We start from the raw sequence: 14,969 nt of genomic DNA on the forward strand, positions 1-14,969 counted from the left end.
GAAGTTATCAACTATGGGGACTCTTCTAGGGTTAGATTTTGGTGAAGACATGATAGTACGAGGAAGAAGCAAATAAAAATTCAAGAATTGAATACTCAGAGAGTTTTATGTGATAAGGATAAAGACGAAAACTATGTTTATACTAGGAAGCAACCGTCAAAAGAAAATGTGCAATGATGGAAAGGTCATAATGAGAACTGTCGCTTCGTGATTAGTGAAGCCGTAAAAAATCCCTAAAAAGTGCTACAAAGTTGCAAAGCTAATAAAAGGGTGCCACGTGTGATAAGCATTAAATGGAAGTGACAATTGAAACGTCGATTTTACCGTAGCATTAATAGCGGCAACATTCCCGCTTTAATAAAATCCACTTCCCAAATATTCAATTGATGAATAAACGGTAAGTGGGGGGACTATCTGTATTGGGAAAATCGAGTTTACATATTAAAGTGATTGGAAGATGACGTGTCATGACACGAAGGCTGGTCAAAGAGTGATAATTGGCAAAGAGGCACGAGTTGCAATAGATACGAGCAGAAGGTGCAAGTAGAGGCACGAGCAGTTATTCAAAAGACTCAACGCCCATACCTATTTATACTCAAAAGTCAAGGAGAATGAATCTGACAGCATAAGAGAGTACAGATACAGTATTTAATAAGCAGTAAATACTAAAAACGTTATAGAATCTGTACTAAATTACAATGATTATGTAACGTAGCATTTAATGCATTTAATTGTCTATAGTGGCCTAATTATAACAAAGGCAAAACGTATATCTTTAAAATAACTATAAAAAGGAGAGAATGAATCATTTGTAAGGGCACGAAAAATCATCTGAATATACTGGTTTACTTTGTTCTCTTCTGTCTATCTTATTGTTAGCAAAATCACTTTTCATTATTCAGTTTTGATTATCAATAACCCGTGTTCTTTTAAATTAAAGTTTTGACTGAAATTTCACTTTTTGATTAAACACCTATATAGGCCAATGTCTAGCATTTAACCAGAACCACTAAATAGAACATACGAGTACTACTATCTACATGGTACTAAATTACAATGCCTATATACACTCCGTACCATCAAAATATTGAGTACGGAACTTACCAATAACTCCTAAATTTTGATTCAAGGAACTGTACTTATAGGGTAGGAAAGTCATAGACTGCCCGAAAGAAGTAGTACTAAGTAATATCCAGAACTACATTTAAATAGAATAACTCCACAAAGGCATATCAAAATCATCCTCCATATGATCTCCAATTTGTGAACACTGAGGTGGAGGTAACATTAGTCCTTCTGCCATATTCGCTAGTAATCCCGGCATGCAAAATAGCGCTTCCTCATCCATATAAAACATATTTTCAGGAGTACTGTTCACTTCCTTCGAATCTTCTCCAGAGTATTCCGGCATGTTTTCGGCCTCCGATGTCCGGAAAGCCTCCGCGGCCTCAGCCGCCGCTTTCTGAATATCCTTGGCGTCGGTTGAAGCAGGAATATGCAACTTCCAAGCAGAGTCAGCGAAGTTCAAGCAAGCAGAACGGCCCCTTAATGCAATAGCCGCCACGTCATGAGCTCTAGCCGCCATTTCTGCAGAAGGGAAAGTGCCCAGCCATATTCTTGATTGCTTATTGGGTTCTCTCACTTCACAAACCCATTTGCCGGAATTCCTCTTCCGCACTCCCCTGTAAACTGGATGTCGAGTTTCGCGTAACTTCTTCCTCCCGGCGCGCTTCTTAGGATTATTCGAAGCTAACATAACTTCTTCATCAGAAAGGTTAGCTCTGTCACAGGAGCTGCTACTATCAGACAGAGATGAAGAATCAGCAAGTGGGTCCGAATAATAGCTTCAAAAAATATCCATTATTCTTGATCACTTCAGAGAGTAAAAGAGTAGTAGTAGCAGTAGTATTGGATGTTGGCGCAGTTTGAGGTATTTTGCTATTTGGTCAATGTGAAAAGTGGGCTATATATATGTATATATATAGTGGAAGTAGGATATGATAAGTGAAACTAAAGAAGTTTGGAACGCGGGGTGATAAGGAGACAGGCTGGATTCTTTAATGGGTCAAAACCTAAGTCCAGCTGTATTATGGGACAAACTGGATTGGATTCAGAAATGTTCCGAATCTTAAGTGTGTCTAACTCGTGTGTGTTTCTGGTGATGCGGCAACTTGTCATGGGCCTTTCTACTTTCTTCCTTCCTTCCATTTATATCTAATCTAGAATATACTGGGACTACTTTGGCCTACTACTGTGTACTGACAAATCTTTGACATTTGAAAATGATACTCCACATAATTATAACTAATTCCTATAGCACCTAGTCAAAGGTCGGCATGAATATTGAATCAACTAATCTTCTAAGTCCTTAGGCTATGTTAGAATATTCAAAACCTAATACTAATTCTAAGATTGAAAGCTTTGTCTTAGTGAATCCTCTTGTTAGAACACATTAATGGATCTAATTAGGACATTCGCCTTTTTTTTCTTCCATCTTCAATTATGCGATGCATTTTTAATTGGAGAGTTTGTTATTGTCACTCCCCAAATTAGGGAAGGCGAGATCGATAACTCGGTGCCTCACTTGATTGAGCGTACCAACTTGAGATTGAGAAACTCTGAACATGCAATGTGATACTTTGGTCGTAGGGCCATATTGCAGGACAATTAGTGAAACATAATATAAAACTGTACGAAAACCACTACTAGAATTCGGCCAAAAAGCGACCAAATATTGGCGATCAAATTTGGTCTGTTAAGAAAAGCGACCGAAGTTGGTCGCCAAACTACCGAAAATAATAAAAAAAATATTTGAAATAATTTAGGACGCAAATTTAGTCAAACTGTTGACTGGGCTGGTCAGACTTGCTTGGTCAAAGATACACTGAGTTTAGCGACCAATGTTGGTCGCAAAAGTGGGACCCACACAATTTTTTTAATAATTTTATTATTATTTTATAAAACTTATAAAATATAAATAAAACTTGCGACCAAAGTTGGTCGTTAACTGAAGGATAAGAAGATAGCGACCAACTTTGGTCGCTAAAGTGGGACCCAGTTATAATATTTTAATAAATATATATTTATGTAAAATTTTTATAAAATATAAATAAATATAATTCAAAATTTAGCGACCAAAGTTGGTCGCCAATGTGGGACCCAGTTCTAACGTTTAACAATTTTTATTATTAATTTAAATATTATATAAAAAATAAATAAATCTGATTAAATTTTAGTGACCAAATTTGTCTCTAATTTAAATTCATCTACATTTAGTGACCAACTTTGGTCGCTAAATTAAATTTATTTAAAGTTAACGACCAAAGTTGGTCTCTATATGGTCAAATTTAAAAATTACTTTTGTGTTTACTATGTAAATAATATAAATGTAAGTCGTTAATAATTTTGTAATACAAGGGATGAATAGTACTACGAAGCGGGCGTGTGTGTCTATATATACAATATATGTACTTACGCTATACTATGCACTAAGTATAAGTGTATGAGGTAATACCGTATCGAATATAGCTTATATATATATATAATATATGTACTTACGCTATACTATACACTAAGTATAAGTGTATGAGGTAATACCGTATCGAATACAGCTTATATATATAATATATATACTTACGCTATACTATGCACTAACTATAAGTGTATTAGGTAATACCGTATCGAATACAACTTATATATATATATAATATATATACTTACGCTATACTATGCACTAAGTATAAGTGTATGAGGTAATACCGTATCGAATACAGCTTATATATATATATATATATATATATATATATATATATATATATATATGTACTTACGCTATACTATGCACTAAGTATAAGTGTATTAGGTAATACCGTATCGAATACAGCTTATATATATAATATATGTACTTACGCTATAATATGCACTAAGTATAAGTGTATGAGGTAATACCGTATCGAATACAGCTTATATATATAATATATGTACTTACGCTATACTATGCACTAAGTATAAGTGTATGAGGTAATACCGTATCGAATATAGCTTATATATATATAATATATGTACTTACGCTATACTATACACTAAGTATAAGTGTATGAGGTAATACCGTATCGAATACTATGCACTAAGTATAAGTGTATGAGGTAATACCGTATCGAATACAACTTATATATATACAATATATATACTTACGCTATACTATGCACTAAGTATAAGTGTATTAGGTAATACCGTATCGAATACAGCTTATATATATATAATATATGTACTTACGCTATACTATGCACTAACTATAAGTGTATGAGGTAATACCGTATCGAATACAGCTTATATATATACAATATATATACTTACGCTATATTATGCACTAAGTATAAGTGTACTAGGTAATACCGTATCGAATACAGCTTATATATATATATATATATATACCGTATCGAATACAGCTTATATATATATATATATAATATATGTACTTACGCTATATTATGCACTAAGTATAAGTGTATGAGGTAATACCGTATCGAATATAGCTTGTAATACCGTATCGAATACAGCTTATATATATATACAATATATATACTTACGCTATATTATGCACTAAGTATAAGTGTACTAGGTAATACCGTATCGAATACAGCTTATATATATATATATAATATATGTACTTACGCTATACTATGCACTAAGTATAAGTGTATGAGGTAATACCGTATCGAATACAGCTTATATATATATATATATATATATATATACAATATATATACTTACGCTATACTATGCACTAAGTATAAGTGTATGAGGTAATACCGTATCGAATATAGCTTATATATATATAATATATGTACTTACGCTATACTATGCACTAAGTATAAGTGTATGAGGTAATACCGTATCGAATATAGCTTATATATATATATATATATATAATATATATATATATACATACGCTATACTATGCACTAACTATAAGTGTATTAGGTAATAGCGTATCGAATACAGCTTATATATATATATATACTTGACATAGCGACCAACTTTGGTCGCTATTTTGGTCAAACGGTCAGAATATAGCGACCAACGTTGGTCGTTATGTCTAAAAATTCAAAACTGTTTTACCCACCAAAATAGCGACCAACGTTGGTCGCTATTTTAATTACATAACTCTCAAAACCGGGATCCCCTCCCATTCTTTCTAAAAAATTCTCAAAATCCCTCTTTTCTCTCTCACACTCAAACTCCCACCAACACTCAAACCGGGATCCTCTGTTTTACCCAATGTTTCTCCCACTCGGCGCGGCCGCAACACATTTTTGTGCGGTCCGCGCCAGGTCCTCAGAAAGGTATACAAGTTCGGAAATCTCAGTCGTTTTTCACTTTTCAAAAACCTAAAACCTAAGAGGCGATTTTCCAAACAACTTTTCTTCTCCAAAACGATTGGTAAGTGATTTCTAACTTAATTTCTTTATCCCTTAACATCTTTTAACATAATTTCAACTTCAAATCAAAGATTTTCATGGGGAAAATTGGGTGGTTTGGGTAGAACCTAGGTTTTCTACAAATTGAGAATTTGGACCTCAATTTGGGGTCCGATTTAAAAACAAATCATATATTTGGATTCATGGGGGAATGGGTAACCGGGTTTTGGTCCGAACCTCGAGTTTCGACCACGTGGGTCCGGGGGTATTTTTGACCTTTTGGGAAAAACCTTGAAAAATCTATTTTCATGCATTGGGGATGATTCATTTAGTAATTATTAATGTGATTAAGTAACTTATGACTAGATTCGAGCGGATTGGTGGTGGAATCAAGAGGTAAAGCTATACTAGAAGCGTGAGTTGAGTTTGGATCATTCGAGGTAAGTGTCTGTTCTAACTTTGGCTTGAGGGATTAGGATTTGGATGTTATTTGCTACGTGTTAACTGTAGAGTACGGTGTATAGGCATGGTGACGGTTATCTATGCACCGGAGTCTAGCATGACCGTGAGTCGTAGTTGCTTTTAAATTCGAAAGATGTGAAACAGTTGAGCTAATTACTTGCTAATATAATTATGAAGTGATAGTTGAGAAGCAGATGAGTTAAAGAAGGAAGTGTGGTATTTTTCCCTTACCGGGACTTATTGTTGATTTGTTCTCCCTTGCCGGGATGTTTAATCTTGTTGTATATTCCCTTCCCCGATTGGTTGTGACTGATGATTGGGTGAGGAAGAGCGATTATGCACGAAGGGTCTTTCTGTGCAATGTTTTGATAATTATGCACGAAGGGTCTTTCCGTGCCATGTCTCTAATTATTTGAGCACGAAGGGTCATTCTGTGCCTTGATGTGAGAGTTATGTGAGGAAAAGCACGAAGGGTGATGCCGTGCACTATATTTGACAGTTTTGGTGAGAATTGAGAGTAAAAGCACGAAGGTTGGTGCCGTGCAGTTGTTGATTCACTTGATCTCTTTCATAGATGCTAATTATTCAATTTCCATCTCTCTGTTCATTGGTCTTATATCTAAATTGTTACACCCCACAACATGTCCCCTCCCTATTATCTGTTTAAATTCTGTATATCTTTCCGTTGTTGCACATATATCTGTACAGGTTATTTGAGGTAGGTCCGGTCTAGCCTCGTCACTACCTCGTCGGGGTTAGGCCAGGCACTTACCAGCACATGGGGTCGGTTGTGCTGATGCTACACTTCTGTGCCCTTTTTGTGCACAGATTCGGGTGTAGTTTACGAACCGCATAAGCAGTAGATTGGGAGCGTGCCTTCAGCCCAGAGACTCCTAGGTAGTTCCCTGGCGTGCGTGGGCCCTGAGTCTCATCTATTTCATTTTTGTTTGTTTTCATTGTATCGAAGCAGACTCCTTATGTATTTTCTTTCAAACTCTTATTTGTAGTATCTTATAGAGTCCGTGAGTATTGTGACACTAAATCTTGGGTAGAGGATGATGTTAATTTTTCCACATTTTCGTTCATTAAATATTAAATTAAGGCTTGCGCTTGAATTTATTGTTTTTATTATTATCTTATTGAAAATTAGTTGAAAAGGTATGTTAAGGTTGGCATGCCTAGCTCCGACAGTAGGCGCCATCACGACTCCCGATGGTGGGGAATTCGGGTTGTGACAAGTTGGTATCAGAGCCCTAGGTTACTTAGGTCTCACAACTCACAGACAAGCTCAATAGATTCTGAGGGATCGGTACGGAGACGTCTATATTTATCCCACAGAGGCTACCGAGTTAGGAAAACTTCACCTTGTTCATTCTTGTCGTGCGATTCTGTTTCTCAAGTACTGATTGTCTTTCCACTCTATTCTTTCGCAGATGGCGAGGACACGTGCTTCCTCTTCTACCGTGCAACAGACTGAGCCCCCAGCAGCAGCCCCTATTAGGGGCAGAGGGCGAGGGCGAGGCCGTGCCAGAGGCCGAGGCCGGGGTAGAGCTCAGCCCCGAGCAGCATTTCCAGCGACGGAGCCTCAGGTCGATTTTGAGGAGGAGGTTCCGGCCTCAGCTGTTCCAGTGGACCCAGCTCAGGTCCTAGAGGCTTTCATAGCCACTCCAGTGCTTCAGGACGCTTTGGTCCGACTGGTAGGCTTTATGGAGGGCATTTCTAGAGCGGGTTTGCTTCCAGTAGCTCCAGCCACATCTCAGGCTGGGGGAGGAGTTCAAACTCCCGATACTCGTACTCAAGAGCCGGTAGCTCCTCAGGCTCAGGTTCCAGCAGTTCAGCCAGCCGTGGTAGTTCAGCCAACTATGGCAGCCCAGCCAGGTATTGCGGCTCAGTCCAGCGATGGTGCGGCTATGTCCGCGGATGCTTTGTGGAGGCTTGATCGTTTCACCAAGCTCTTCACAACCACATATAGTGGCACCCCCTCAGAGGATGCTCAGGATTTCATATTCAACTGTCATGAGGTTCTACGGACTATGGGCATTGTAGAGACCAATGGGGTCGACTTTGCCACTTTTCGCCTGGCAGGATCTGCCAAGACTTGGTGGAGGGATTTCTGTTTAGCCAGGCCAGCAGGGTCGCCATCATTGACCTGGGATCAGTTTTCAGAGTTATTTCTGGGGAAGTTCCTTCCAGTTACTCAGCGAGATGCTCTTCGCAGGCAGTTTGAGCGTCTCCAGCAGGGTCCTATGACGGTCACCCAGTATGAGACCCGGTTCATTGATCTCGCTCGTCATGCCATTGTGATACTCCCCACCAAGAGAGAGAGGGTGAGGAGGTTTGTTTATGGGTTGGCCCAGCCGATCCGTGTTCAGATGGCCATGAGTGCCGGTGATGAGATTTCATTTCAGGAGGCGGCAGATGGTGCCTGCCGGATAGAGATGGCACTTTCTCAAGGAGGTGTTCATGGGTCTGATAAGAGGCCCCATTATTCCGGTAGATTTAGTGGTACCTCGTCTGGATGTAGGGATTCATATGACAGAGGCCACTCTCATAGGCCCTTCCAATCGGCACTTCAGGTTTCTCATGGTACTCCAGGCGGTGGTGTTCCTTAGCAGTATTATTCGAGTCAGCAGACCTTCAACGCACCACCATCCCCCATCAGTGCACCACCACTTCAGAGCTTCAGGGGAGGACATACAGGTCGACAGGGCCAACAGTCCCAGCAGCCGAGGGCATGTTATGGTTGTGGTGACCCGAGTCACATTGTCAGGTTTTGCCCCCGAGCCTCGAGTAGTTCTCAGCAGCAGGGTCCTTGCTCTACGATTCAGGCAGTAGGTGATCCACAGGCTGCCCAGCTAGCTAGAGGCGGGGGTAGGGATCATAGGGGTGGAGGGAGAGACCGTAGAGGTGAAGCTCGGACCGCCAGAGGCAGGGGTCAGCCAGCAGCCGATCGCCCCAGAGACACAGTTCAGGGAGGTGGGGGTCAGCCCCGTTGTTATGCTTTGCTGGCCAGAGGCCGAGTCATCAGATGCTGTGATTACAGGTACTATTCTGGTCTGTGGTAGGGGTGCTTCTATGTTATTTGACCCGGGATCTACGTATTCTTATGTGTCGTCCTATTTTGCACCCTATTTGATCATGCCTAGTGAGGCTTTGGGTATTCCTGTATATGTGTCCACACCGGTTGGTGAATCTATAGTGGTCGACCGAGTGCATCGTTCATGTGTGGTGGTATTTGACGGTCTTGAGACCCGTGTCGACTTATTGCTTTTAGATATGGTGGACTTTGACGCTATATTAGGGATGGACTGGTTTTCCCCGTATCATGCTATTCTGGATTGTCACGCCAAGACCGTGACCTTGTCCTTGCCGGAGTTGCCCCAACTTGAGTGGAGAGGGACCCTAGGCCATGCCATCCGCAGTGTTATTTCGTATGTCAAGGCTCGACGTATGGTCGAGAAAGGGTGTCTAGCATATCTAGCGTCTGTTTGCGACTCTAGCGTAGAGTTCCATCAATTGACTCTGTTCCTATTGTTCGAGAGTTCCCCGAGGTTTTCCCTTCAGACTTGCCGGGTATGCCGCCCGACAGGGATATTGGTTTCTGTATTGATCTATCTTCGGGCACTCAGCCTATTTCCATTCCGCCATATCGCATGGCCCCGCCAGAGTTGAAAGAGTTGAAAGAGCAGCTTCAAGACTTGCTTGATAAGGGTTTCATTAGACTCAGTGTATCACCTTGGGGTGCACCAGTGTTGTTCGTGAAGAAAAAGGATGGGTCGATGAGGATGTGCATTGATTACCAGCAGTTGAACAAGGTGACGATAAAGAACAAGTATCCACTACCGCGGATTGACGATTTGTTCGACCAGCTTCAGGGTGCGAGGGTGTTTTCAAAGATAGATTTGAGATCTGGCTACCACCAGCTGAGGATTAGGGCGTTTGATGTCCCTAAGACAGCATTTCGCACTCGGTATGGGCACTATGAGTTTTTGGTCATGTCATTCGGATTGACTAATGCCCCAGCAGCATTCATGGAGTTGATGAACTGAGTGTTCAGACCTTATTTGGACTTGTTCGTGATAGTCTTCATTGACGATATTCTTATATACTCCCGCAGTCAGGAGGAGCATGAGCAGCACCTCAGAGTGGTCCTTCAGACCCTAAAGGATAGTCAGTTGTATGCTAAGTTCTCAAAGTGCAAGTTTTGGTTGAGTTCGGTCGCATTCCTGGGTCATGTCGTATCAACAACAGGTATTCAGGTAGACCCGAAGAAGATAGAGGCAGTCAAGAACTGGCCTCGACCAGCTTCAGCTACGAATATTCGGAGTTTCCTGGGGTTAGCAGGTTACTACCGTCGGTTCGTGGAGGGGTTTTTCATCCATTGTAGCCCCTATGACCAGATTGACCCAGAAGGGTGTCCAGTTCAGGTGGTCGGACGAGTGTGAGGCGAGCTTTCAGAAGCTCAAGACGGCTCTAACTACGGCACCAGTATTGGTTTTGCCCACAGGTTCAGGGTCATATACGGTCTATTGTGATGTGTCTTGTATTGGGCTTAGTGCAGTGTTGATGCAGGAAGGCAAAGTCATTGCCTATGCTTTGAGGCAGTTGAAGATCCACGAGAAGAATTATCCGGTTCATGATCTCGAGTTGGCAGCCATTGTTCATCCCTTGAAGATCTGGAGGCATTACTTATATGGCGTGACGTGTGATGTTTACACCGATCACAAGAGTCTTCAGTATCTGTTCAATCAGAAAGAGTTGAATTTGAGGCAGAGGAGGAGGTTAGAGTTACTAAAGGATTACGATGTTACTATCTTATACCACCCGGGGAAGGCCAATGTGGTGGCCGATGCATTGAGCAGGAAGTCCGCCAGCATGGGTAGTCTTGCTTATATTCCAGTCAGCCAGAGATCGCTTGCTTTGGATGTTCAGGCCTTGGCCAATCGTCTTGTGAGGTTGGATATTTCTGAGCCTAGCAGAGTGTTAGCTTGCACGGTTGCTCGTTCCTCACTATTAGAGCGTATCCGCGAGCGGCAGTTTGAGGATCCCCATTTGTGTGTCTTGAGAGACACGGTGCAGCGTGGAGGTGCCAAGAAAGTAACCTTAGATGATGATGGTGTATTGAGATTGCAGGGGCGAGTTTGTGTGCCCAATGTTGATGGGATTCGAGAGTTGATCTTAGCAGAGGCCCACAGTTCTCGGTATTCTATTCACCCAGGCGCCGCGAAGATGTATCAGGATCTGAGGCAGCACTATTGGTGGCGTAAGATGAAGAAAGACATCGTTGTGCATGTGGCTCGGTGTTTGAATTGTCAGCAGGTTAAGTACGAGCATCAAAGACCTGGTGGTCTATTTCAGAGGATTGCACTTCCCGAGTGGAAGTGGGAGAGGATTACGATGGATTTCGTTACTGGACTTCTGATGACTTGGAAAAAGTTTGATGCAGTTTGGGTCATTGTTGATAGGCTGACCAAGTCAGCGCATTTTGTTCCTGTTGCAGCCAATTCGTCCGGAAGGTTAGCCGAGATTTATATCAGGGAGATTGTTCGCCTTCATGGGGTGCCGCTATCTATGATTTCGGATCGGGGTACGCAGTTTACCTTGCATTTCTGGAGAGCGGTTCAGCGATAGTTGGGCACCCAGGTTGAGTTGAGTACAACATTTCATCCCCAGACGGACGGTCAGTCCGAGAGGACTATTCAGATTCTTGAGGACATGCTCTGAGCCTGTGTCATTGATTTTGGAGGCTCATGGGACCAGTTTTTGCCTTTAGCAGAGTTCGCCTACAACAACAGCTACCAGTCCAGCATTCAGATGGCTCCGTACGAGGCGTTGTATGGTAGGCCATGTCGGTCTCCAGTTGGATGGTTTGAGCCGGGAGAGGCTCGATTATTGGGTACGGATCTGGTTCAGGAAGCCTTGGACAAGGTCAGGATTATTTACTATAGACTTCGTACAGCTCAGTCCAGACAGAAGAGTTACGCAGATCGCAAGGTCAGAGATGTTGCCTTCATGGTTGGTGAGCGGGTATTGCTCCGTGTATCGCCTATGAAGGGCGTGATGAGATTTGGGAAGAAGGGCAAGCTCAGCCCTAGGTTCATCGGTCCATTTGAGATTCTTGATCGTGTGGGAGAGGTGGCTTATAGACTTGCCTTGCCACCTAGCTTGTCAGCTGTGCATCCCGTGTTTCATGTATCTATGCTCCGGAAGTATCGCGGAGATCCATCGCACGTGTTAGATTTCAGCACTGTCCAATTGGACAAGGATCTGTCATATGAGGAGGAGCCGGTGGCTATTCTAGACCGGTAGGTTCGACAGTTAAGGTCGAAGAGTTTTCCTTCGGTGCGTGTTTAGTGGAGAGGTTAGCCTCCTGAGGCATCGACTTAGGAGTCCGAGTCCGATATGCAGAGCCGTTATCCTCAATTGTTTCCCGACTCAGGTACTTCTTTCTTTTGTCCGTTCGAGGACGAACGGTTGTTTTAGAGGTGGAGAATGTAACGACCCGAAGGGTCATCACCGTAGTTCTTCCTTGTTCTGCGCTTTTGAGGCCTTGAAAACCTCACTTTTAGTTGCCTCGATTGGCGTGTGCAGTTCGGGCGCATAGCCGAAAAGTTTTTATATTAGAATATGTGAATTATGTGAAACATTTGATGAATTTTGGTATTAATATGCATAATGTTGACTTCGGTCAACATTTTGGGTAAACGGACCCGCACCTGTGATTCGACGGTCCCGGAGGGTCCGTAGAAAAATATGGGACTTGGGCGTGTGCCCGGAATCAAATTCTGAGGTCCCAAGCCCGAGAAATGAATTTTTGAAAGAAATTGTTTTTCTGAAATTTAATATGAAAATTTGAAATGAAAAGGAGTTAGAAAATATAGGTATCGGGCTCGTATTTTTGTTCCGACGCCCGGTACAAGTCGTAAATATGTGTTAAGCACTATCTGTAAAGTTTGGCTAAAAACGGACGTCATGACGTGTTTCGGACTAAAAATGGAGAATTTGAGTTATGAAAGTTGAAGAAAGAAAATCATGTGTTTGAGGCTTGATCCTATGTATATGATGTTATTTTGTCGATTTGATCGCATGAGTAAGTCCGTAAGATGCTTTTAAGGTTGTGTGCATGTTTGGTTTGAAGCCCCGAGGTCTCGGGTGAGTTTTGAATGGGGCCCGGGAGGTCTTGGACTTAAGAAAATGCAGGTTCAGGTGTTGCAGACACCAGCGCGGCCGCGGTCATTTCCGCGCGGTCCGCGCTGGTGCCGCGCGGCCACGATGCATTTATGTGCGGTCCGCGTGGCTGAGTCTGAGGGCTAGGGTTTTAGGTCAAGCAGCACGGCCGCGCACCAAAATAGTGCGGTCCACGCTGGAAGGGTTCAGAGAAGCCCCAATTTTTCTCCCACTCGCCGCGGCCGCAACACATTTTTGTGCGGTCCGCGCCAGGTCCTCAGAAAGGTATACAAGTTCGGAAATCTCAGTCATTTTTCACTTTTCAAAAACCTAAAACCTAAGAGGCGATTTTCCAAACAACTTTTCTTCTCCAAAACGATTGGTAAGTTATTTCTAACTTAATTTCTTTATCCCTTAACATCTTTTAACATAATTTCAACTTCAAATCAAAGATTTTCATGGGGAAAATTGGGTGGTTTGGGTAGAACCTAGGTTTTCTACAAATTGAGAATTTGGACCTCAATTTGGGGTCCGATATAAAAACAAATCATATATTTGGATTCATGGGGGAATGGGTAATCGGGTTTTGGTCTGAACCTCGAGTTTCGACCACGTGGGTCCGGGAGTATTTTTGACCTTTTGGGAAAAACCTTGAAAAATCTATTTTCATGCATTGGGGATGATTCATTTAGTAATTATTAATGTGATTAAGTAACTTATGACTAGATTCGAGCGGATTGGTAGTGGAATCAAGAGGTAAAGCTATACTAGAAGCATGAGTTGAGTTTGGAGCATTCGAGGTAAGTGTCTGTTCTAACTTTGGCTTGAGGGATTAGGATTTGGATGTTATTTGCTATGTGTTAACTGTAGAGTACGGTGTATAGGCATGGTGATGGTTATCTATGCACCGGAGTCTAGCATGACCGTGAGTCGTAGTTGCTTTTAAATTCGAAAGATGTGAAACAGTTGAGCTAATTACTTGCTAATATAATTATGAAGTGATAGTTGAGAAGAAGATGAGTTAAAGAAGGAAGTGTGGTATTTTTCCCTTGCCGGGACTTATTGTTGATTTGTTATCCTTTGCCGGGATATTTAATCTTGTTGTATATTCCCTTCCCCGATTGGTTGTGACTGATGATTGGGTGAGGAAGAGAGATTATGCACGAAGGGTCTTTCCGTGCCATGTTTTGATAATTATGCACGAAGGGTCTTTCCGTGCCATGTCTCTAATTATTTATGCACGAAGGGTCTTTCCATGCCATGTCTCTAATTATTTATGCACGAAGGGTCTTTCCGTGCCATGTCTCTAATTATTTGAGCACGAAGGGTCGTGCCTTGATGTGAGAGTTATGTGAGGAAAAGCACGAATGGTGATGCCGTGCACTATATTTGACAGTTTTCGTGAGAATTGAGAGTAAAAGCACGAAGGTTGGTGCAGTGCAGTTGTTGATTCACTTGCTCTCTTTCATAGATGCTAATTATTTAGTTTCCATCTCTCTGTTCGTTGGTCTCATATCTAAATTGTTACACCCCATAGCATGTCCCCTCCCTATTATCTATTTAAATTCTGTATATCTTTCCGTTGTTGCACATATATCTATACAGGTTATTTGAGGTAGGTCTGGTCTAGCCTCGTCACTACCTCGCTGGGGTTAGGCCAGACACTTACCAGCACATGGGGTCGGTTGTGCTGATGCTACACTTCTGTGCCCTTTTTGTGCACAGATTTAGGAGTAGTTTACGTACTGCAGTAGCAGTAGATTGGGAGCGTGCCTTCAGTTCAGAGACTCCTAGGTAGTTCGCTGGCGTGCATGGGCCCTGAGTCTCATCTATTTCATTTCTGTTTGTTTTCATTGTATCGAAGCAGACTCCTTATGTATTTTCTTTCAAACTCTTATTTGTAGTATCTTATAGTAGTCC

At 41.9% G+C, this 14,969-nt stretch overlaps 1 protein-coding gene across 1 annotated transcript; it reads right to left on the reverse strand.

Moving 5' to 3' along the window:
- Positions 1 to 940: 940 nt before the first annotated feature.
- LOC107803997 (dehydration-responsive element-binding protein 1A) lies at positions 941 to 1,958 on the reverse strand. The gene has a single exon (XM_016627803.2). The coding sequence runs from the start codon at positions 1,754 to 1,756 to the stop codon at positions 1,205 to 1,207; it is 552 nt and encodes a 183-aa protein (XP_016483289.1). The 5' UTR covers positions 1,757 to 1,958; the 3' UTR covers positions 941 to 1,204.
- Positions 1,959 to 14,969: the final 13,011 nt, after the last annotated feature.

Source organism: Nicotiana tabacum, chromosome 6 (assembly GCF_000715075.1).
Source record: "Nicotiana tabacum cultivar K326 chromosome 6, ASM71507v2, whole genome shotgun sequence".
NCBI lineage: Eukaryota > Viridiplantae > Streptophyta > Magnoliopsida > Solanales > Solanaceae > Nicotiana > Nicotiana tabacum.

Bases quoted from the DNA above. Each gene is read 5' to 3' on its own strand.
- LOC107803997 (XM_016627803.2), bottom strand. From the start codon at position 1,756: ATGTTAGCTTCGAATAATCCTAAGAAGCGCGCCGGGAGGAAGAAGTTA.